Source organism: Equus asinus, chromosome 23 (assembly GCF_041296235.1).
Source record: "Equus asinus isolate D_3611 breed Donkey chromosome 23, EquAss-T2T_v2, whole genome shotgun sequence".
Classification (NCBI taxonomy): domain Eukaryota; kingdom Metazoa; phylum Chordata; class Mammalia; order Perissodactyla; family Equidae; genus Equus; species Equus asinus.
The window spans coordinates 26,931,932-26,956,005 of NC_091812.1; the positions used below are offsets into that span (position 1 = coordinate 26,931,932).

The following is a 24,074-nucleotide window of genomic DNA, read 5'->3' on the forward strand; positions in this document are numbered from 1 at the left end:
CTTCTCAGTCTCTTTTGAGGGCTCTTCTTCTGCCAATTCCTTAAATATTGGCATTCCTCAGCAAAACTACATACTCTCTGTGTGATCTCACTTGTTCCAACGGCTTAAAAAACTAGCTAACTATTACTAAGGACTCCCAAATCTTGTTTAGAAATCTAAACATTCTCCTAATATCCAGACACATATGTCCAACTGCCTTCTAGATCTCTTTCTAGCTCAGATGGCTTCACTGGTGAATTCTACCAAATATTTAAGGAAAAAATAATACAACTGTACACAAACTGTCACAAGCCTGTACATGTCAAAACTTAAATTGTATACTTTAAAGATAGGCCATTTATTATGTGCCATTTATATCTCAATAAAGCGGCTTTAAAAATATTCAACTTATGGAAAGGAGGGCAGGAGGGAGACTGACCAGCCAGAGGCCAAATAGAAGCAGAAGTAGCAAAAATAAAGGCAAAGAGACAAATAGAAGATGAAAGAAAAAGGACAGGAAGAAAGAATAGGGCAGTAAAAGGTATAAACAGAGATATATCCAAGCTGGAATGGGAATAGGGAACTAAATCTAGAACAGGTGATTCAAAATAACAGAGAAACACAGTAAAAAGTTCTGGAACTATCTGGATATTCACTTATTTCCCTAATTCCTATCCTCTGTCCAATTATTACATAAGGTTGTACTCTACTGTTTGTTTGTTTTGTTTTTTTTTAATTAAAGCATCAGATCCACAGCACAAAGCTGACAGAATAGTTTGGGTAATGTTGTACTTGCAAAGTCAATAAATGTATTATATTAGAAATTCCCCAATTTCTTCCATAATCTTATAATCTATAAAGGATTCCAAATAAGTACAAATATACTTCCTTGGATAATAAATTTTACAGTGTTCCTAATTAAAATGGGAGTGCTTTTCAAATACTTTATAAATTTTTAAAAACTAGGAGACCATAATTGATATTCCCAAAAAATACTTGGGGAAGAGAGAATTACAAAATTAAATATAGTTATAATAAAATAAAATCTCATTGTAATAAGAGAAGATTCAAGATACCAAAACATTTAATGTAAAAAGCTGGAAAAAGATTGCATTCTACACAAATATACTTGTGAAAAGCTTACCTGTACAGTCGCATTTCACTCAGCTTTATCGTTATCAAATCAATAATGGGTGGGGGGTTGCTCTGACTCTCTGTTATCATATGGAACGTATTCGTCATTGTAATTAGTCCAAAATCAGCAACAAAAACATTTTCAGACACTGGAGACTGTGGGATGACCACAACTGGGGCTTTGATGTTAACATCCAATGCCATTCTAGAACTCCTTTGTGCCAGTTCTTTTACACCAGTAGCAGCCATTCCTGCTGCCTGAACAGTTGCCTCAGTCAAGGCTTGTTTAGCTTCTTGAAAATTGTCTATAAAAGCCTATAAAGATAACAGAATTATATTCTTAAGGTTACCATTAATAAATAAGACTATCTGGGGCTAGCCAGTGGTGCAGCAGTTAAGTGCGCACGTTCTGCTTTGGAGGCCCAGGGTTCGCCAGTTCGGATCCCGGGTGCAGACATGGCACCGCTTGGCAAACCATGCTGTGGTAGGCGTCCCACATATAAAGTAGAGGAAGATGGGCACGGATGTTAGCTCAGGGCCAGTCTTCCTCAGCAAAAAAGAGGAGGATTGGCAGCAGATGTTAGCTCAAGGTTAATCTTTCTCAAAAAATAAAAAATAAAATAAATAAGACTATTAAATGTATATTGGTGTTTATAACTTTGCCTCCATAAGAAAAATTTTTTCATGGTACAACCAAGCATTAATTATTCAAAGTCTGATTGTCTATATTAAATCTTAATTTTCTGCAATAAAAATTGAGAAACACAAAGATACAAATACAGAAACACAGTAAAACAATAAAAATCTAGTCCGTGGAACAAAGCAACATGTAGATATTGCAGTGTTTCACTGATATCTATTTTCCTTGTCTCACTTTCCCTAACAGTTAAACAATTGCATTGTATTTTCCAATATAACCTCAATGGACTGAGAACTTATTCATGTTTGTAAGACAAAAAAAAACCTCTAACGTTTTCTAATTTCTGAATTCTGGAAAAAATACTTCAACGACATAAAATATACCAAGAATTAAACTTAATATTCATGTTTAGAAAAAAATTTATATTTAGTAATTTTTGATTAGAAGGCTATGACTACATGGCTCACTGACATAATTTGACATAAAAAGAAATCAGAAAAAAAGAAATTAGACAGGAATACTTGTTCTTTACTTTTTTATGTATAAAAAAATTTTTATGCCTATAGGAAAAACTGCATGTTGACCTCAGTTAAAAAGATCACAAATACAGCAACATTATTTATTTAGAACCAACTGATTATCTAGTTTATACACCAAAACTTGGAGACAGTATTTTAAAAGAATGAATAGTGAAGTCATAGAGGTATGACACTCACAGGAAAAAATATCAGCCAACAGAAAGAGCAAAATACAGGGAAAAAAAAAAACTATGAAAAGGAGAAATAGAACTCGAACACCTTAGGGTGGTGTCATATAGGGATTAAATATAAACCCTTTAAAGCCCCAGATATTCATAGAATTATAATCCCATAGAAAATATAATTTTCTTAATGATTACCTTGGATCAAAGTAAACTTCAATTATATTTTTAGTACTTTTAATTAGAACTAGAAGTGAGGTAAAACAAACCAATGATGTATAAAATAAAGAATTCAATTAACATATGTAACATATATTACATATGACATATAATGTACATATATTTAATATTTATAAAATATATATTTCAATTCACTAAAATATTCCTATGTGGCAATGATATTACATAAATAATGTACTATACATTTTGGTCATTATAAATGGTACTCCGAAAATTATGAAAAATCAGGAAAAAGTCAAGCAAGGAATTCTTCTTCATCTATGTTTGACGCACAGCAATTTCCAACTAATTGGAAAGAATAAATAAAACAACTGATTAACATACTTACCAATATGGAATATAGAAATTTTGTGACAAAAACTACTTCAATGCAACCAACAGTTAAGTTAACTTGAACGTCAACCACATTCATATCTGTGTATGCAGAACCTGCAGTTGCATCCATGTAAGAAATCATTTTGAAGCTGAAAACCTCTTTTCCAGTGATATAAACAGCCTGAATGAGAGAAAATGGAATTCTCAAAACCCATTTTTGAGATATATGTCTTCAATATAAAAATAAAGCAAAAGATAATAAAACATTCACACATATTTAGAAAACCTCCAAAGTATCCAAGCCAAGTACAAATAAGGCAACAATTCTAACTCCTTTATTAGAACCTACAAGGCAAGGTCTTTCAAACTGATGGTGGCAGCTCACTTTGTGAACCAGGAAATCAATTTAGCAGGTCTGGCCCAACATTTTCTTTTCAATGGGGAAAACAAGAAAAATTATCATAACATACATTTTCATTTAGTGTATATACTTGTGTACTAAAAATTGCCACATAAATGTATATGTCGGTCACTGTCAAAAGTTAATGTAGTCTCGGCTCAGCCTGGTGGCATAGTGGTTAAGTTCGTGTGCTCTGCTTCAGCAGCCTATGGTTCGCAGGTTCAGACCTAGCACCACTTGTCAAGCTACACTGTGGCAGTGTCCCACATAAATAGAGGAAGATTGGCACAATTGTTAGCTCAGAGCCAATCTTCCTTACAAAAAATAAATAAATAAATAAATAATGTAATCTACTTGTCTTCATTTGAGGTATGTAAATAGATTTTCCGTTCTGTATTAGTTTGTAATGAGTCATCTTAATTGCCGAACAAGAACTACCTACAGCAGTTTATAAGCTCAAACTCTGGAATACTAGTTAAAAATGGTGGAGATAACAGCAGATGTGAAATGTCAAAAATATTTTGGAAGATGCATAGAGCACTAACTTAGTTTACAGTTTTCTTAATCTCCTAAATGCTAGAAGCAAGGCAGAGGACTGAAGAGCCATCAACAAGCAAATGAATTCCAACCACAGAACAAAGAAAATCTCAGGAATCAAAGATACAAAGGACCTGTGAAGGCTAGGGTGCAAGATGAGACTGAAAAGAAGTCTGTAAGAATTCTGCTCAGAGTTCTGCCCAGGAGGTAGAATGCTGGGGAGAGGACCATTCTAAACTTTAACAAGAAAAAAACCAGATATACTACAAAATCATAACTTTTCTTAAAACCATTAGAAATCTGATGTCACAAGCCAACCAAGCAGCCTGAAAGCTAAGGAAAAAAGGTACCTTTGAAAGAGAGAACATAAGCACCAGGTCACTTGTGGTAAGGGGGCAGGAGAAAGAGATGCCAGATATCACACAAGCTAGGTAAGAAGAATTAGCTAAAATGGTAAAAAGTTGACTACGAACTAATGTGAGATCTAGAATCCCTAGGAGCCACAGACACAAGAGGAGTTCACACTCAATTGGAAGTACTTCATTAGGAGCTCTCTGCTAGGTGCTCATCAGAAAGATGGGGCAGTGGAAGAAAGCTTTCCTTGGTACAACCCTGGAAGAGGGAAGAAGCCTCCACTGCAGAAAAGGCTCAAAGTACCATCAAGATTATTCTCTTCTCGGAAGAAAAGCCTTAAGAAACTAGGGGAAAGGCAGTAACCTTTTGTCCTCAGGGCACAGGTGAAGGTACTATAGCCCAGGCGCAAAGATAAAAGAAAACTCCTTCTACATCTGAGGGAAGAAACTCTACTGGGACCAGACCATTATATGTCACCTCCTGCTGGGGCAGGGAATAAAATTCCCACACAGGAGCTACTGAAGATATGAGTCAGATGCGATGGAAAAGCGGGATAGGATCACCAAGAATGCCCCATTTCGGAGACCTAGAGATTATGCACAGCTAGGACTGAAACTGGACTAGGACAACTGACACGCCTACCCAAAGAACCTCCCTGCCTCCCCTCCAAAAATACCATCAAGGTAGCAAGCACCAAGAAAAAGCAGCAGTAGACTCTAACATCAAGGAAAGAGCCAAGACTGTGGACAGAGAACTTTCTGAGGTATGGGAGTAGAAGAAAGGTCAAAAGTAGAGGATGGAGCAGCATTCCAGAACAAAGCCCCAACCCTAAGCACAAGATATACCTAAAGGAATCTGAAGCACAGGTGTATTGAAGGGAATCATACTAAACAAGAAAACTCAGAGTGAGCTCAGATTTCCACTAAATTGACCCAACCCCCACACTAATAGCCTAGCACAAAAAAGAGGCATTCCCATTTTCAGACACTTGAGTCTCTACTGTCCTATATGTGATGCCTGACATTTAGCCAATAATTATGAGACAGCCCGAAAATCAAGAAAAAAAAATGACCAACAAATGACAAAGCAATCAACAGAACCATATTTGCTGATAACACAGATGTTGGAACTTTTAGCCAATGAATTTTAAATTACTGTGATTAATATGGTGAATGCTTCTAGTGGAAAAGATGGCAAATATGCATGAATAGATGAAGAATATCAGCAGAGAAATGGAAAAATAAAAGAGTCAAAGGGAACTATTACTGATAAAAAAACATGGTAACAGAGATGAAAAATATCACATATTTTTTTAAAAGACTGGCATGGGAGCTAACAACTGTTGCCACTCTTCTTTTTTTCCTTTTTCTGCTTTTTCTTCCCAAGTCCCCCCAGTACATAGTTGTATATTTTAGTTGTGGGTCTTTCTAGTTGTGGCACGTGGGACGTCACCTCAGCATGGCCTGATAAGCGGTGCCATGTCCACGCCCAGGATCCAAAACGGCGAAACCCTGGGCTGCTGAAGCAGAGCGCACAAACTTAACCACTTGGCCACGTGGCGAGCCCTGAAAAATATCTTTAATGGGTTCATCAGCAGATTCAACAGAGCCAAGGACAAAAATCAGTAAACTTAAAAACAGGTCAACAGAAATTATCCAGATGGAAACATAATGAGAAAAGAATGGGGGAAAAGTTGAACAGAGGATCAAAGGTTGTGGGACAATATCTAACAGGAATCTAAGAAAAATTTTTGGAATTCAAGAGGGAGAAAGACAGGAAGGAGATGGAGGAGGAGAAAGGGAGACAGAGGCAGAAGAACTATTTGAGAAGATAATGAAAAATAATGAAAGGCAGATCCAAGTAGCTCAGAAAACCCCAAACAGGAAAATATATCAAAACATACACGCACCTAGACATTCTATACAAACCCTGAAGGATGTCAAATAAAGATGAGAAATTATGTACAAAGAAACAAAGATATATAGCAGACTTCTCATCAAAACTATGCTTAACGAAGAACAATGGAGTCACATCTTCAACAGTTTGAAAGGAGGGGGGAAAAACCTATCAACCCAGATTCTATATGTAGCAAAAATATCACTCAGAAAGTGAAGATGAAACAAAAGGGTTTTTTTTCCAGCTCCCATCCATCCTCCCCACCAACAGCTGATACAATTCATTATCAGCATACTTGCATTATAAGAAGTGATAAAGTTCTTCAGGTAGAAATAAAAATAGACAGAAATTTGAAGCTACCTGAAACACTGAGTTTCAAAAATAGCTAAAATGAAGGTAAATATAAAATATCTTTTCTAAAAAAATTAACTGCTCTAAAGAAAACTGACTAAACCAAAATCAGTAGGTATGTATTGTGGATTTTCAGCATACATGAAAATAAAAAATATTACAATAATACTACAAAAGACAAGAAACAGGAATTGGCAATATAGTGTTGCACGATATAGATGAAGCGGTAAAATATTACTGGAAGGTAGACTGTTATTAAAAATATGCACTGTAAACCAAAGGGAAACCATAAAATAAACGATAATTTAAAATCAGGTAAAAAAAGAAAGAGGGGGTGGTGGCAGGCAATACAACAAACAGAATGAGCAAAACAACTAGAAAATAGAAAACAATTAGAGAGAGAGTAGATTTTAATCCAACCATATCAACAACTAGATTTTTAAAATGGCCTAAACACAAATTAAAAGTTGGAGACTGTCAGATGGGATTTAAAAGCAAGCTTGAAATATATGTTGCCTACAAGAAACCCACTTTAAAAATAAAGACATAGATTGGGGCCGCCAGTGGTATAGTGGTTAAGCCTGCACACTCCGCTTTGGTGGCCCATGGTTCACCAGTTTGGATTCTGGGCGCGGACCTACACACCACCTATCAAGCCATGCTGTGGCAGGCATCCCACATATAAAACAGAAGAAGACGGGCACAGATGTTAACTCAGGGCCAATTTTCCTCAGCAAAAAGAGGAGGACTGGTGGCAGATGTTAGCTCAGGGCTATTCTTCCTCAAAAATAATTAAATAAAGAGATAAATAAATAAATAAATAAAGACATAGACTAAAGCTAAAGAATAAAAAAAGATACACTATGCAAACACCAATCAAAGAAATCTGGTGTAGCTATATTACTACCAAAGTAGACCTCAGATTAAGGACAATTACCAAGGTTAAGGAGGAACATTACATAATCACAAAAGGGCAATTCACCAAGAAGGCATAAAAATCCTATACAGTCATGTGCCACATAACAACATTTTGGTCAACAACAGACTATATAAATGACAACAGACCCATAAGATTAGTACCATATAGCCTAGGTATGTAGCAGGCTTTGCAAGTACACTCTATGATGTTCTCACAATGACAAAATGACCTAATGACGCATTTCTCAGAATGTATCCCTGTAGTTAAGCATTAGGCGTATAGGTATGCACCTAATATGAGATCTTCAAAACATATGAAGCAAAAATTGAGAGAACTGAAAGGAGAAATAGACCATTCCAGAGTTGAAACTTCAACAATCCTTCCTTAGTAATCAACAGAACCAGAAAACACAAAATCAGTCATTTGAACAACTCTAACAACCTACTTACTTGCTCTAATTGACATTTATGAAACAGTCAACCCAGCAACAGCCAAATATACACATTAATTTAAAGTAGACTTGGAACATTCACTAAGGCTGAGCATGCATGCTTTGGGCCATGAAACAAATATCAACAAGTTTACAAGAACCAAAAAGGTTTCTTCTCTGAGCACAGTGGATTTAAACTAGAAATCAATAACAGAAAGATACCTGAAAAATGTCAAAATATTTGGAAGTTAAACCACATACTTCTAAATAAATGGATAAAAGAGGAAGTCACAAGAGAAATCAGAAAATATCTTGAACCAAATGAAAATAAAAACACAACATATCAAAATCTGTAAGCTGCAGCTAAAACAGTACTTAAAGGAAAATTTATAGCAGCAAATGCTTACATTAGAAAATAAGAAAAATCTCAAATCAATAATCTAAGCTTCCACCTTAAGAAACTAGGAAAAGAAGAACAAAGTAAATCCAAAACAAGAAGGAAGGAAATAAAGAGCAGAAATAAATAGAATTGACAAAAAAGAATACTCAATTGAATCAAAAGCTGGTTCTTTGAAAAGATTAATAAAATTGATAAATCTCTAGCAAGACTGAGCAAGAAAAAATGAGAAAAGACAAAAATTAAAATCTCATATGCTAAGAAAGTACCAGACTCACAAGGCTACATACGGTAGTTTTCCATTTATATAGTATTCTGAAAATAGCAAAACTATAGGGATGAAAAAAAGTGCAGGCACTCCCACATGCTGGGGTGGTGAGAAGGGATAACTACAAAGGCAGGACTAAATTTTGGGAGGTGACAGATCTAATCCATATCCTTAAAGGTGTTGGAGGTTACATAACTGTGTTTGTCAAAATTCATAGAACTATGGGCTGGCTCCGTGGCCAAGTGGTTAAGTTCGCACGCTCCCACTTTGGGGGTGCAGGGTTTTGCCAGTTCAGATCATGGGTGTGGACATGGTATCACTCATCAGGCCATGCTGAGGAGGCATCCTACACAGCACAACCAGAAGGACCTACAACTAGAACAGACAACTATGCACTGAGGGGCTTTGGAGAGAAGAAGGAAAGAAAAAAGACTGGCAACAGATGTTAGCTCAGGTGCCGATCTTTAAAAAAAAAAAAATTCATAGAATTATGCACTTTAAAGAGGGTAAACTTTATTGTATGTAAATTATATCTGTATGCATAGTAAACTTGGCTTTAAAAGGAAAAAATAAAGACAGAATTCTATATGAGTTACTGAAGTCCCTACAACCTCCCAAATATGCCAAGCACCTTTCTGCCACAAGGTCTTTTAGCTGCTGTTTCCTCTACCTAGAATGCTCTCTCCACAGGGCTCACATCCATATTTCTGTCAAATGTTCCTTCCACAGATTCCACAGAGAGGTATTTCCTGATAATCCTAAAATACCATTCAAATCACTATCAAATTACCCTAGTTTATTGGTTTTCAAAGCACTTATCACTCTCTGATTGTTTTCTGTTACTGAATATTTATTGATTATTTACCCCCATGAGAAGAGGGACTCTGCATCTTTTGTTGACTGTAATATCCCAAATAATGTTAAGTTAATAAAAAACAATTATCTTCCACAAGTCACATGAGCGACCCTGTGACTATCTCCCCTTGATCCTAACAGAAGAGAAGAAATTTGCTTAAGACAGGGTTTAGAGCAGAGAGGCTATGGCCTAGAAGACACCAAGTGCAGATAAGAGGCAAATAAAACACCATACCGAAAAATGAGTATTTTAAGTTAAAATCTGTAAATTGAAAGGTGAGGTCCCCACATTCTTCAACCAACTGGCTCCCAGAATCTCGGCTGTCAGGGCTATACTTATAGTACCTTTCTCAAAGGAAACTGATTGGCTTAAGAAAAAAAAAATAGATACTCTCAATTTTCGAGGCCATAAAATCGTTGTATCACTGCCTGATCATCTAATGTGATATCCACCTGTCAAAAGTCCTGCCACACAAAGCTTCCAATCAGCTCTGAATATCTAGGCAAAATGATCAAGTCCTTCTAGGGAAAAAGAGAGGCAAATTGTCATCAGCAATTTTATTGAACACTCACTAGGCCAGAAGACACAGAGTAACACGTTTAAGAATCATCTAGGAAAGAAAATGCAATCTAATCCTTAGATTCAAAATCCAGACAAACTGCCCTTCAAATAGAAATGTAATGCAACAAGTAAACACTCAGGGAGTACTGTTCTTATGATTATGAGCCTTATGATTTATGGAATCTACTAAGGAATAAACTTTTTATTTTATGTTTATTTTTTGAGGAAGATTAGCCCCAAGCTAATTACTGCCAATCCTCCTCTTTTTGCTGAGGAAGCCTAGCCCTGAGCTAACGTAGTGCCCATCTTCCTCTACTTTATATGTGGGACGCCTGCCACAGCATGGCGTGCCAAGCAGTGCCATGTCTGCACCTGGGATCCGAACCAGCAAACCCCAGGCCGCCGAGAAGCAGAATGTGCAAACTTAACCACTGCGCCACCGGGCCGGCTCCAGGAATAAACTTTTGAAAAACTAAAATGATTGGAGATGTCAGCATAAAGGCTGGTGAAAGCTTCTATTTAATAAATGACAAAGAAATGTTTGAATTAGAATTATCATTTTTAGCCCTTAACAAAATGGCTATTACATCATAAAAAGAAAGACAACTAGACACTATGTGCATCCTTTGAAAATACCCAACACCAACTATGAAGTATTCTTGTCAACAAAAAACAAAAAGAAGGAGCTAACCTAGTGGCAATGCAGTTAATTTGCGTGCTCTGCTTCAGAGGCCCAGGGTTCACTGGTTCGGATTTTGGGTGTGGACCTACACAGTGCTCATCAAGCCATGCTGTGGCAGGTGCCCCACATATAAAGTAGAGGAAAATAGGCATAGATATTAGCTCAGGGCCAATCTTCCTCAGCAAAAAGAAGAGGACTGGCAGCAGATGTTAGCTCAGGGCTAATCTTCTTCAAAAAAACAAAAAGCCTAAATCCCATCGTGCCTCAAGATTTAACTACCAATTTACAGGAGATACAGGGAACAGAGGAACATGTTAAATATTATAAGAACACAATCAGCAAAAGCCAGGCTGTGGAAAATTCTACCAAAAAACATAGGATGGCACCAAATGGCAAGGGAGAGAGAGAGAAACTTACAGATTAAAACAGACTTAAGAGGCAAATTAATCAAATGCACTGTATGGACCTCCTTTGGATCCTGAGTCAAACAAACTAAAAGAAAAAAATTATGAGACAATCAAGGAAATATGAGCAGACACTGGATGTTTGATGATATTAAGAAATAACTCTTTGTTTTTTAAAGTCAAAATACCAGTGGTATTTCTTTGATAGAAGTTGAAAGAAGATTGATTCTAAAACTTATATGTAAACACAAAAGTCTAAGAACAGCCACCACATTATTGAAGAAGAGAAACAAGATGGAATACGAGCTTAAAAATTAAATTAAGCTCAATAATTCGGTTTGGAATTATTGGAGGCAGCATAAAATGGTTAAGAGCATAAACTAAAGAGCTAGAATGCCAACTAGCTATGTGACCTCAAGAAGTTAACCTTTATATGCTTCAGTTTCTTTATCCACAAAATTGGAAAACGATCTCAATGAAACTGGTGAAGATTAAATAAGTTAATACTTACAAAGTATTTAGAACAGTCTCCAGTGTGAAGTAAGGACTATATGTATGTTTGCTACTGATTCAAGGAAAAGTAAACCAATGGAACAAAAGACAAAGTCCAGAAACAAATCTATTCACACATCTACATCTAAGATGTAATGGACATAGTACCATAGACAAGTGAGAAAAGGATAGCTATTTCAACAAACGGTATGAGGGAATTTACTGTGAAAAAAGCAAAACTGGACCCCAGCCTCAATCATATTAAAAATCGATTCCAAGTAGGCTGAAAGATCTAAAAGCGAAAGACAGAATTATATAACTTTTAAAACAGCAAGTGGGGAATACCTTTACGAACCCAGAGAATGAAATGATTTAGAAGACACAAACTTCTCAAACCAAAAGGAAAAGAATGACAAATTCTACTTAATTAAAATTAAGAACTCCTGTTAATCAAGACACCATAATGAGAAGATAACAACCAAACTGAGAGTAACTATTTGAAACATACATAAACTAAGCAAAGAATAATGTACAGAATATTAATGATTTCCTACAAATCAATAAGGAAAAAAATAACCTTTCCCCTAAAATTGATAAATTAAGCCAGGGGTCAGCAAACTACAATTGGTAGGATTAGGTAAGCCTAGTTGTCACACTTTAAGGTAACTGAAAAATATCAAAAGAAGAATAATATTTTGTTACATATGCAAATTATATGAAATTCATATTTTACTATCATAAATAAAATTTTATTAGAAGATAGCCAAACCACTCATTTATGTATTATCTACAGCTGCTTCCACACTACAATAGCAGAGTTGAATAGTTGTAACAAAAACCACATGGCCCACAAAACCTAAAATATTTACAATCTGGCTATTTACAGAAAAAGCTTGCTGATAACCTGAGTCAAACTAATAGGAATTTTGTAGAAGAGCAAGCATAAATAGCCCATAAATATACGAAAAGATGTGCAATTTCGTTAGTAGTAAGAAAAATACAAATGAAACACCATATTACACACTTCAAATTTTCAAAAAATTTAATATCTGATAATTTCAAGCACTGGCACTGAAGAGAAACACCAAATCTCTCTTCCATTTCTTCTGGAGGTACATGTGCCACTAGAAACAGATTCTCTGAAAACGCTTGTATGAGATACATATAAGAATATATGAGAAGACTATACAAGACTAGTTACAGCAGTAGTGTTCATAAAAACAAAAAAGTAGAAACAACTCAAAGATCCATCAATAGACCAATGAATAAATAACCAACGGTATATATTCATACAATACACTACTACACAGTAATAAAAATGAATGAACTAGACCTCCACACATCAATATGGATACATCTCAAAAATATAACATTGAATGAAAAAAGGAACTCAAAAAATAAATAAAATATGATGTCCTTTAATGGGGGGGCAAAATGAAACAATGTGTTATTTAAGGATTCATACATAGTTGGTAAAACTTATTAAAAACACAAAAATCAGGACATTGTTAACTCTGTGAGGAGACAGTAGGACACAGTCAGGTTAGGACATACTGGTAACTTCTGATGTACCTTCTATTACTTGGCTTGAGAACTGGGCATAAAGGTGTTTGTTTTACTGTTGTTCTTTAAATTACATTATATGCTTTTGTGTGTATGCTATATTTCAAGCTAAAATATATGTTTCCAAAACACCACAAAACTGGGTAATATATTGTCTAAGGATGGAAAAATATGTAGTTAAAAACTATAACAAAGAGTAAGGAGGAAAAAAGGCAAGGACATAAAATTTATGCAATATTTTGTATCATCTCAATTTTTATTAAGAAACACAAAGAATAACAGAATCAAAACCACATATGTGCAACAAATTCCAAAAAAGACACATTACTAAAACTGACTAATGAAAAACAAGAAAATTCAATTAGACCTATATCAAGTAAAGAAATGGAATAGTAATTAAGTCTTTTCCCAAAGAAAACCTCAAGGACAGATAGCTTCACTGGTGAATTCCATCAAACAGTTAAGGAAGACATAATACCAATTCTACATAAATCTTTCAGAAAACAGAGGAGCAGAAAATACTCCCAAATCATTTTATGAAGCCAATATTAGCCTAATACTGAAGACAGAAAAGTAGACAATAGTTAGAAATACTTATGTATCTACCACCCAGAATTAACAAGCATTAATAACTGGATAATTTTTTTTTAAAATTCACTTTTAAAACACTTTTCTATAAAGAAAGTATAAGAAACTAACTTGCAACGATATCTTATTTCATAGGAATGTCAGGATCAGCTAAAATCCTTTCCAGACTATAGCACACATAAATAATCATATCTGTGTAATGATACCAGGGAAAATGCAGGTGGCTGCTCCACGACAGACTCAAATAGTCTGAGGACTCCAGGCGTCCTTCACCCAACTGTCCAGAAAGCTGAGGGGCTCAATATGTTATTATACCTAAAACCTATTCAGAACACCATAGTGTGTCATATCACAATAATTAGGAAGCTCTGATCTATGGCAAAAACCTTGTCTCTCTGGTTCCTTGACATGTAGAGTGTTACTGAACAAGGTATAGTTTGTTTAAAAATCATGCACATTACGAAAGACGAACTCTATATGACTCCACTTACAGGTGGAAGTTAACATATAGACAAGGAGAACTGATCGGTGGTTACCAGGGAAAAGGGGGGTTGGGGGGAAGGCACAAAGGGTGAAGTGGTGTACCCACAACATGACTAACAATAACGTACAACCGAAATCTCACAAGGTTGTAATCTATCATAATCTTAATTAAAAAAAAAATCATGCACATTACAACACGACTAACAATAATGTACAACTGAAATCTCACAAGGTTGCAAACTATCATAATCTTAATTTAAAAAAGTGAAAAAAAATAAACAACAACAAAAAAAATCATGCACATTGGAATCAAAGTCAAGGAACAGGGAGAGGGAAATGGGGGTGGGGCAAGAAGACAGACGTGAGAAACTTTTCATTTTGTAGCTTTTTGTAAGTTGGATTTTTAACCTTATAGACACATTAAAAACAAAATTACGGATAAAAAAGTAAATGGCTTGGGTTATAATACCAGCTCTAATACTAACTAGTTGATTGACTTTTGGTAGATGCATTTATTTATGTGAGCTTTACTTTCTAGATAGGGTCAATAAAATGGATAGTCTACTACTTATTTTTTTTTGACTATCCCTGAGCTAACATCTGTGCCAATCTTTCTCTATTTTGTATGTGGGATGCTGCCACAGCATGGCTTGATGAGTGGTGTGTTAAGTCCACTCCCAAACTCATGAACCCCAGGCCCCCCAAGTGGAGCGTGCAAACTTAGCCACTATGCCACCAGGCTGGCCCCAATAATCTACTTTTTTTTTTTTTTTTGAGGAAGATTAGCTCTGAGCTAACTGCTGCCAATCCTCCTCTTTTTGCTGAGGAAGACTGGCCCTAAGCTCACATCCATGCCCATCTTCCTCTACTTTATATGTGGGATGCCTACCACAGCATGGCTTGCCAAGCAGTGCCATGTCCACACCCGGGATCTGAACTGGCGAACCCCAGGCCTCTGAAGTGGAACATGCACACTTAACCGCTGTGCCACTGGGCCAGCCCCAATAATCTACTTCTTCAATGCTCTAATACTACAATTTTTTAAAAAAATAAAAGCAATAGAAGCAAATCAAACCATGGCTTCTGAAAAATTTCTTGTTCCTTATTCCTATGGGCCATGCACCTTTGATGTTTTGGGACTCTTGTTATCTCATGCTAAAAAGCCATAATAAAATATAAGGAATAAGATTTTTATTTAACATAAAAATCAGGTCATCACTATATCTCATCAGTATTACTGGCTAAACCTAGTCATCTATTTCCTTTCTTCCTGTCACACTCCAAACTCTGACTTCCTGACTCAACAAGTACCTCAGCCTTTTCTGATCCTACTTTTGATATTCTCTTCACTCCCTTAAATATACCATCTTACCTAGATGCTCCACTGTTCAAACATTACCTGTCTAACTCTACAACAGTATCTAGTTCAAAAACCTTACTGTCTTACATCCAGTAATAAAATACCTATCCTTCAACCACTGGCCATCCAGTTCAAAGGACTCTCAATATTGTAACTGCTATAGTATTAGTAAGCATCCATGAAATTTATTCAATCTGACTTCATACCCTCTGCTTTTGAAATTTGAAATGCAGTATAAAGTTCAGAGGATTTGAAGAGAAGAGCAAAAGGAAAAAAAGTAAAAAAGGCATTGACAAGCTCCCCAACCCCCAGCATCCCCACAGACCTCACCCCCTGCAACTCTATTCCAGAAGCATTGCTTAAATCTATTTCTTTTTTTTTTTTCCAAAACATTGGCAGCTGAGCTAACAACTGCTGCCAATCTTTTTTCTCTTTTTTTTTATTCTTCTCCCCAAAGCCCCCCAGTACGTAGTTGTATATTCTAGTTGTGAGTGCCTCTGGTTGTGGTATGTGGGATGCCGCCTCATCATGGCCTCATGAGCAATGCCACGTCCAAGCCTAGGATCCAAAACGGTGAAACCCCGGGCCGCCAAAGCGGAGCGCGTGAACTTAACCACTCGGCCACGGGGTCAGCCCCAATTATACCTATTTCATTTACAAGATATTTAATCCTCATTTTACAAATAAAGAAACAAAATTCAAGATTCAGGGCACACAGCTACTAAGGAGCAGAGCTCCTTAGAACCCATTTACACCTAACTCCAAAACCCATGGACATAACAAGCCACATTGCTAAAATCCAACAACTGTCTCATTTATACCTATGGTCAATCTTAAAGGACAAGCACATTTAATGATGTACTATTAATTAATAGAAACAACTTCCTACCTTTTTGTATACAGCTGTTATATCAGAATCCAAAACAACTATATTCCTTAGCTTTGCATTTATTTCAGTTACTGAAGGCCTCATTATCAACTCAGAATCAAGCCCTAAGGGAATAAAAGAATTATTAAATGACTTCTCTTTCATTTAATAGTTTTGAATTTATTTTTTCTGAAGTTTTATTACCTTCAATCTTAATTTCAGAAATGTTACGTTTCTGATTTTGAATAAAGATCTGTATACTTGATAATTCTGCTAAAATCTGCAAGGTAATAATATCTTCATTCTTGGGTAGTTTTAAAGCTGCAAGAAGAAAAAATCATATTGAAAAACATAGGAAAAACTTTCAGTAGTTAGCTCACTACAGTTATAAGTAACTGAACTATGACAACAAATAATAGTAATACAAAAGGAAAACCTGATTTGCAATTCAATTCAAAGCAAGTAGGATGAAATTAGGAATTCTAAAAACAATCAAATCTAATGAAAAGAAAGCCACACAAAAGCAAGCAGACAAAACAAAAAACAGCTCCTAGATGAAGCTAACATTTGAAACTAAGAAATTGCAGTTGGAAAACCATGAATCTTTTCCGATTTACTAGGTGATTCTTGTCATTATCAAACTGCAACTTTTCATTGCTTAAAAAGTACTCTGATTAAAAAATATATACTCTGATTATTATTCAAATTGTTAGTTCTATTTTTCTAATCCAAAACAATGATATTAAATGCATAAATTTTAATCTAAATCAAATACTTCTACTGTATAATCTTCAATTAAAAAGACTGATAGATAAATAAAAGGCATATTGTCTTCAGCAGTAATCACTTTTTCTTACTATTATTTTCTAAAATTAACCTGGCATATAATGACTCTTTCTAGATATTAATCTAAGCAATAGAATTCTAAATCCAATATTCTAAGTTAACAATAAAGCAAGAGCCAAAATTCAATGATCTACTTGGTTAAAAAAATCAAAGTTGAATTTTAAAGAAACATACGTATTTTTCTAATGACCTCTCCTTTGTCTTCAGTCTCCGCAACATACAATGAGGCTGATTTTTCCTCCAATTGTGGTAAGATATTATTAAAATAATTTATTGTATTCAGAAGAGCTTCAGTATGTAAATGAATATCCAAAGAGGAAAAATTCACCTAAAGAACAAAGTAGATTTTAGTAATAGGTCAATAAACATTTGTTTGCCTGCTCTGTATAAGACTTTATGCTTTGTGGTATAAAGGATACAGTTTATGATCTTCTGTTTTTACCCTCAAGGATCTTACAGCTCTAGTGATAAAATAATTTTCATAATATATTTACTTAGAAATACAGTATCTAATTAAAACATAAATTGTTCACTCATACCTTAATTAGTTGCACTACATTGTTATAGGTACTTTTCAAGTTGGGTACATTCTTTTCAGCCTATCCAAAGAGAAAAGAATCTGTTAGACTATCTTAGGAAGACATATGTATATTCAATTACATGATGGTCTTAATATACATTTATATAATTTTCCAGCTATTTATATATATAATTATCTAAACAAACAACTGCTTCACCAGAAAAAAAGAAATTTGGTAAGTATAGGACTCTCTGGTACATGGCAAGTATTCAAAATATTATGTACCATCTCTCTCATTATCAAGGGTGGAAATTTAGGTATTATCAAGTGTGGACAATAATCATTCTGTCATCAACAACTCTGGAAGGTCCTTTGAAGTCTTCCTATATGTGAAAAAAATTGTGACAGAACTGTCCACCAAGTATCCACATATTCTGTGTTATTTTTAGATCTTTACTTTATTAAAGATCTTCAGATCTTTAGATTACTTTTGTAATATAAAAGCTATTTAATGAATAAACAACAAAAATCCTAAAATATCTACATCAATAATAGTAAAAATGGTCTTAAAAGTGGTAAAATGCTCTTTTGGCACTATTCTTATTATAAAGTAATTATTATATCTTACATAATATATATATTACATATATATTATATTAAATAATGTGGTACTTTTATTAAAATAGGTCATAGAAAAACTTATAAATGATGAAATGGATATCATAAATCAATAGGAAAGGAATGGAGTCACTGAAACCAGGAAAATTAGGTAACTTCAGACAACAGTGGGAAATCAAGTGAAAACCTCATCTTGCATCATATACCACAATAAATTCCATAAAGATTAAAAAGTTTATTTCTTTTGGATACCCTAATGGGGGAGAAAAGTCAAACTGCAGGACATTTCTACTTAGAACGTAGGCTTATTATTTTGCTATAAGAAGTGTTTATAAATCCCAACTATTTGATACTTACGACAAAACAAAAAAAATCTTCCAGTTTTAGGAGTTATAAAGATGACATTAGAATGAAGATGAAACTGAATGTTATTAAATTTACAAAAACTTGAAGATAACATTTCAGCAGAGCACTTACCATAGCAAGCATATAAATGGAACTGCTTACCCTCACATATTCCAGTGTTAACAGATCTTCCATTGTGTTATCCAGTGTTGTAATCAAATAAACTGGTTTCTCATTTGCATCTAAAAATAATTTTAAACATTATTCTTTCATAGGAAAACTAATGGAAAATAAATATAGGCAATATTAATAATTACAGAATTGGAAAAGGTGAATTTCCTCTATCAGTTCTGAGCCTTGGATTCTATCTTGCCCATGTCAGGTCTCTCCTCCTTTATTTTAAACTCTAAAAATTTACCTTCTTCTCACAGTTCTCTTCCCTTCTCTTATGCTACAACCCTAAAGACTCTTACCCTTAAAAACCTAGATAGAAGGTAAGGTAAGAAAAAGTAGCAATCAGTTAAAGAAGAAACAGAACGGTTATTGTATAAAGCCTTTAAAGTATCATCATCAAATTACTTATGGCTCCTAGAAATCAATATTTAGATACTGGAAGAAAGGATAAGAAATCAATCATTGCACTCTTGAGGAAAAAATGAAACGTATTACACAGAATCCTCTAGATTTAGAAGCTCATTAGCACTTAAGCCAGACTTCTACTGCAGGCGCTAATCACATTCCAATCCTTAAGAAGGTCCTCACTTTTTCACACATTTATTCATTCATTTAACAACTATTTACTGATCATTTACTTTGTGTAAATGATCTGTGCTATTCATTTCTTCCCACTCCAAGAAAACAGAAGAATATTACAGAAATAGGTGCACTGATGACTGTATATCCTATATTCTGTGTACAAGGGTGTTCTTATACTTTGCTCAAACAAAAAATAAACATAAAAATTTAAAATTGCTATAATACTTCTGGATTACTGGAGAACACTATCAAGTTGGTTCACTTTTCTTTCCAATTACCAAAGCAAACTACTTCTTGATGTAAAAAGCATAATGAAACAAAACTCCATTATCTGGTTTATATGATGGTTTACTCAGCTGGAGATTATCATAACACAATCCACCACACTCAAGTTCTCAAGGGCTACAGAACAAGTGTAGAGCATGGAACTAAAATGTATAGTCATATCCAATGACTGAGCTTGCAGGCTGCAATACTTAATTTGCTTCCCAAAATACAAAGATCATATTTAATCCAGGGATCAAAAAAAAAGGGAAGTTTTCATGACACTACCTAAGTGACCTCTCTGCCTAGGAATGAGATCCCAGAGAAGATGGACTTCTTAAATCCTTGGGATGTATATAAGCATATTCTCTACTTTTCTTAATTCCCACAGATAGAAGCTGGATTTCAATTTTCACTTTTAGTTTAGTTCTGTAACTCCCTTATTTTCAGTATCTCAATTTATTGGGGGAAAAATCCTAAATGAGTTCAGAGTATTCACGAGATGGCTTCAATTTAATACTTGAATAACTTATAAACATTAAAAAGTGAATAATAAAAAAAAACCAGATTCTAGGATAGCCAAAAGTAAAGTATTTTTATACACATGTAAGCAGAACACATTTACGTGGTCTCAAAAATAAAGGTAAACCACTACTATCTTTAATCTAAAAAAAAAACTTTCAAGCCAACTATATCAATAATCACTTTGAATGTCAATGGTCTAAATGCACCAAGTAAAAGACAGAGATTGCCAGAGTGGATCAAAAAAACAAGACCCAACTATATACTGTCTACAAGAAACTCACTTCAAATACAAAGAAACATACAGATAGACAGTAAATGGATGGAGAAAAATATATCATGCTAACACTAATAAAAAGAAAGCAGGGATAGCTATATTAATTTTCACACAGAGCAGACCAAAGCAAGGAAAGTTATCAAGGACAAAGAAAGGCATCACATAATGATAAAGAGGTCAATTCTCCATGAAGACATAACAATCCTTAAGGTGTATGCATCTACCAACAGAGCGTCAAAATACGTGAGGCAAAAACTCATATTACTTTAAGGAGAAGTTGATGGACCCATTATCATAGTCGAAGACTTCAACACCCCTGTATAAGAAATGAACAGATCCAGCAGACAAAAAATCATTAAGAACATAGTTGCACTTAATAACACCATCAATCAACTAGACATAATGGACATCTATAGACTACTTCATCCAATAATAGCAGAATACACCTTTTTCTTAAGTTCATATGGAATATTCACCAAGATAGACCACATTTTGGGTCATAAAACGCATCTTAAAAATTTAAAAAAGCAGAAATCATACAATGTCTGTGGCTCACACTACAATGTAATTAAACTAAAAATGAGTAACAGAAAGAAAGTTGGAAAATCCTAAATTTCTAGAGAATATACAACACACTTCTAAATAACACATGGGTCAAAGAAGAAATCTCAAGAGAAATTAAAAATTGTTTGGAACTAAATGAAGACACGTAATCAAAATTTGTGGGCTGTAGTGAAAGCAGTACTTAGAGGCAAACATAGCATTGAATCCATATATTTAAAAAGAAGACCTAAAATGAGTAATCGAAGTTTCCACCTTGGGAACTAGAAGAACAGCAAAATAAATCCAAAGTAAGCAAAAGAAAAGAAACAATAAAAACTAGATAAGAAATCAGTGAAATTGAAAATAGGAAATCAATGGAGGAAATCATTGAAAACAAAAGCTGGTTCTTAGGAAAGATCAATAAAATCGACAAGTTTCTAGCCAGGCTAATTAAGAAAAAAAACAGAGAAGACACAAATTACTAATACCAGAAATCAAACAGAGATCATCACTATAGATCCTATGGAAATTAAAAGGATGATAAAGGAGTACTATGAACAACCCTATGCCTGCAAATTTGATAATTTCAATGAAATGAAGCAATTCCTTCAAAGATAGAATCTGCTAAAACTCACACAAGAAACAGAATATCTGAATAGGTTTATATCTATTAAAGAAATTGAATTAATAATTAATAACCTTCCAAAACAGAAAGCACTAGATGCATACAGGTTCACTAGTGAATTCTACCAAACATTTAAGGAAGAAATTATACCAATTCTCTACAATCTGTTTCAGAGAATATAAACAAAGGGAATATTTCCTAACTCATTCTATGAAGCCAGAATTACCCTAATATCAAAACCACAAAGAGACATTACAAAAAAAAAAAAGAAGAAACAAAAGAAAACTACAGGCCAGTAACTCACTAACACAGATGTAAAAATCCTCAACAAAATACTAGCAAATTGAATCCAACAATGTATAAAAAAATTATACACCATGACCAAGTAGAATTTATACCAAGATGCAAGACTGGTTCAATATTCAAAAATCAACTGATGCAATCCATCACAATCTATAGGCTAAAGAAGAAAAACCATATGACCATACAAATAGATGTAGAAAAAGCATTTGACAATATCCAACATCTATTCATGATAATAACTTTCAGTAAGCTGGGAGTAAAGAACTTCCTCAACTTTTATCAATATCTTCAAAAAACCCACAGCTAACATCACACTTAATGGTGAGAAACTCAAAGCTTTCTCACTAAGAAACTAGGTTTTCAAAATTGTACTGGAAGTCTTAGCAAATGTAATAAGGCAAAAAAAGAAAAAGAAAAAGTATACATACTGAGAACAGACATAAAACTGTCTTTGTTCACAGATGACATGATTGTCTATGTACAAAATCTGAAAGAATCAACAAAGAAGCTCCTGGAACTAATAAGCCATTAGATCAAGATCGCAGGATATAAGTTTAAGATAAAGTCAACTACTTTCCTATATGCCAAAAATATACAAGTGAAATATGAAATGAAAAACACAATACCATTTACATCAGCACCCCCAAAATGTAATACTTAGGTATAAACCTCACAAAATATGAATAAGACTTATTTGAGAAAAACTACAAAACTCTAAATGAAGATATATTCCATAGTCATGGATAGGAAGAATCAATACTGTCAAGATGTCAGTTCTTCTCAACCTGATCTATAGATTCAATGCATCCCAAACAAAATGCCAGGAATGAATTCATGAATATTGACAAACTGATTCTAAACTTTACAGGGAGAGGCAAAAGACCCCCGAACAGCTAACACAATATTAAAGAAGAACAAATTTGGAGGATTGATGCTACCTGACTTCAAGACTTACTACAAAGCTACAACAAGCAAGACACTGAGGTATCAACGAAATAGACAAATACATCAATGGAACAAAATAGAGAGCCCAGGAACAGACCTCCATAAATATAGTCAACTGATCATGGACAAAGCAGCAAAGGCAGTACAATGGAGTAAACTTTTTCCAACAAAAGTTGATACAAGAAATGAACACCCACATGCAAAAAAAATGAATCTAGACACAGACCTTTCACTGATCACAAAAATCAATTCAAAATGGACCACAGATCTACATGTAAAATGCAAAACTATAAAACTTCAAGATGATAACACAGGAGAATATCTAGATGTCCTTGAATTTGACAATGACTTTTTAGATACAACATCAAAAGTATGATCCATAAAAGTAAGAACTGATAAACTGGACTTTATTAAAATTAAAAATTCTGCTAAGGAAACTGTCAAGAGAATAAAAAGGCCAAAGACTAGGAAGGAATATTTGCAGAAGACACATCTGATAAAGGACTGTTATCCAAAAATACAAAGAACTCTTAAAATTCAACAAGAAAACGAACACCACAATTAAAAAAACAGGGCAAAGACCTTAACAGACACCTCACCAAAGATATATAGAAGCCAAACAAACATATGAAAAGATGCTCTACATCATGTCATCAGGGAAATGTAAATTAAAACAACTAGATATCACTACACACTTTATTAGAATGCCCCAAATCCAGGACACTAACACCAAATACTGGTGAAAATGTGGAGCAACAGGAACTCTCATTCATTGCTGATGAGAATGCTAAATGGTATAGCCACTTTGGAAGACAATTTGATGAGTTCTTAGAAAACTAAACATACCCTTAACATACGACCCAACAATTGTGCTCCTTGGTATTTACCCAAAGGAGCCGAAAACGTATGTCCACATAAAAACCTGCATACAGATGTTTATTGCACCTTTATTCAGAACTGGCAAAACCTGGAAGCAACCAAGATGCGCTGCAGTAGGTGAATGGATAAAGAAACTGCGATACAACATGCAATGGAAGATTATTCAGCACTAACAAGAAACAAGCTATCAAGTCATGAAAACATATGGAGATAA

General features: G+C 34.5%; 1 protein-coding gene across 7 annotated transcripts in view; it reads right to left on the reverse strand.

The window, feature by feature from the left end:
• The window catches only part of VPS13A (vacuolar protein sorting 13 homolog A), a 231,748-nt gene that overhangs the window by 109,798 nt on the left and 97,876 nt on the right, over window positions 1-24,074 (reverse strand). For all 7 annotated transcript variants that reach the window (XR_011497472.1, XR_006525972.2, XM_014832544.3 and 4 more), the window contains 7 exons: window positions 18,909-18,988; window positions 17,803-17,862; window positions 17,438-17,591; window positions 16,622-16,738; window positions 16,439-16,542; window positions 3,022-3,189; window positions 1,124-1,428 (listed from right to left, as the gene is read on the reverse strand). Coding sequence is in view for 5 of the 7 variants with exons in the window: in XM_014832544.3 (XP_014688030.2) it covers window positions 1,124-1,428; window positions 3,022-3,189; window positions 16,439-16,542; window positions 16,622-16,738; window positions 17,438-17,591; window positions 17,803-17,862; window positions 18,909-18,988 (988 nt within the window). In the remaining 2 variants the exon portion in view is untranslated. The remainder of the gene's footprint in view (window positions 1-1,123; window positions 1,429-3,021; window positions 3,190-16,438; window positions 16,543-16,621; window positions 16,739-17,437; window positions 17,592-17,802; window positions 17,863-18,908; window positions 18,989-24,074) is intronic.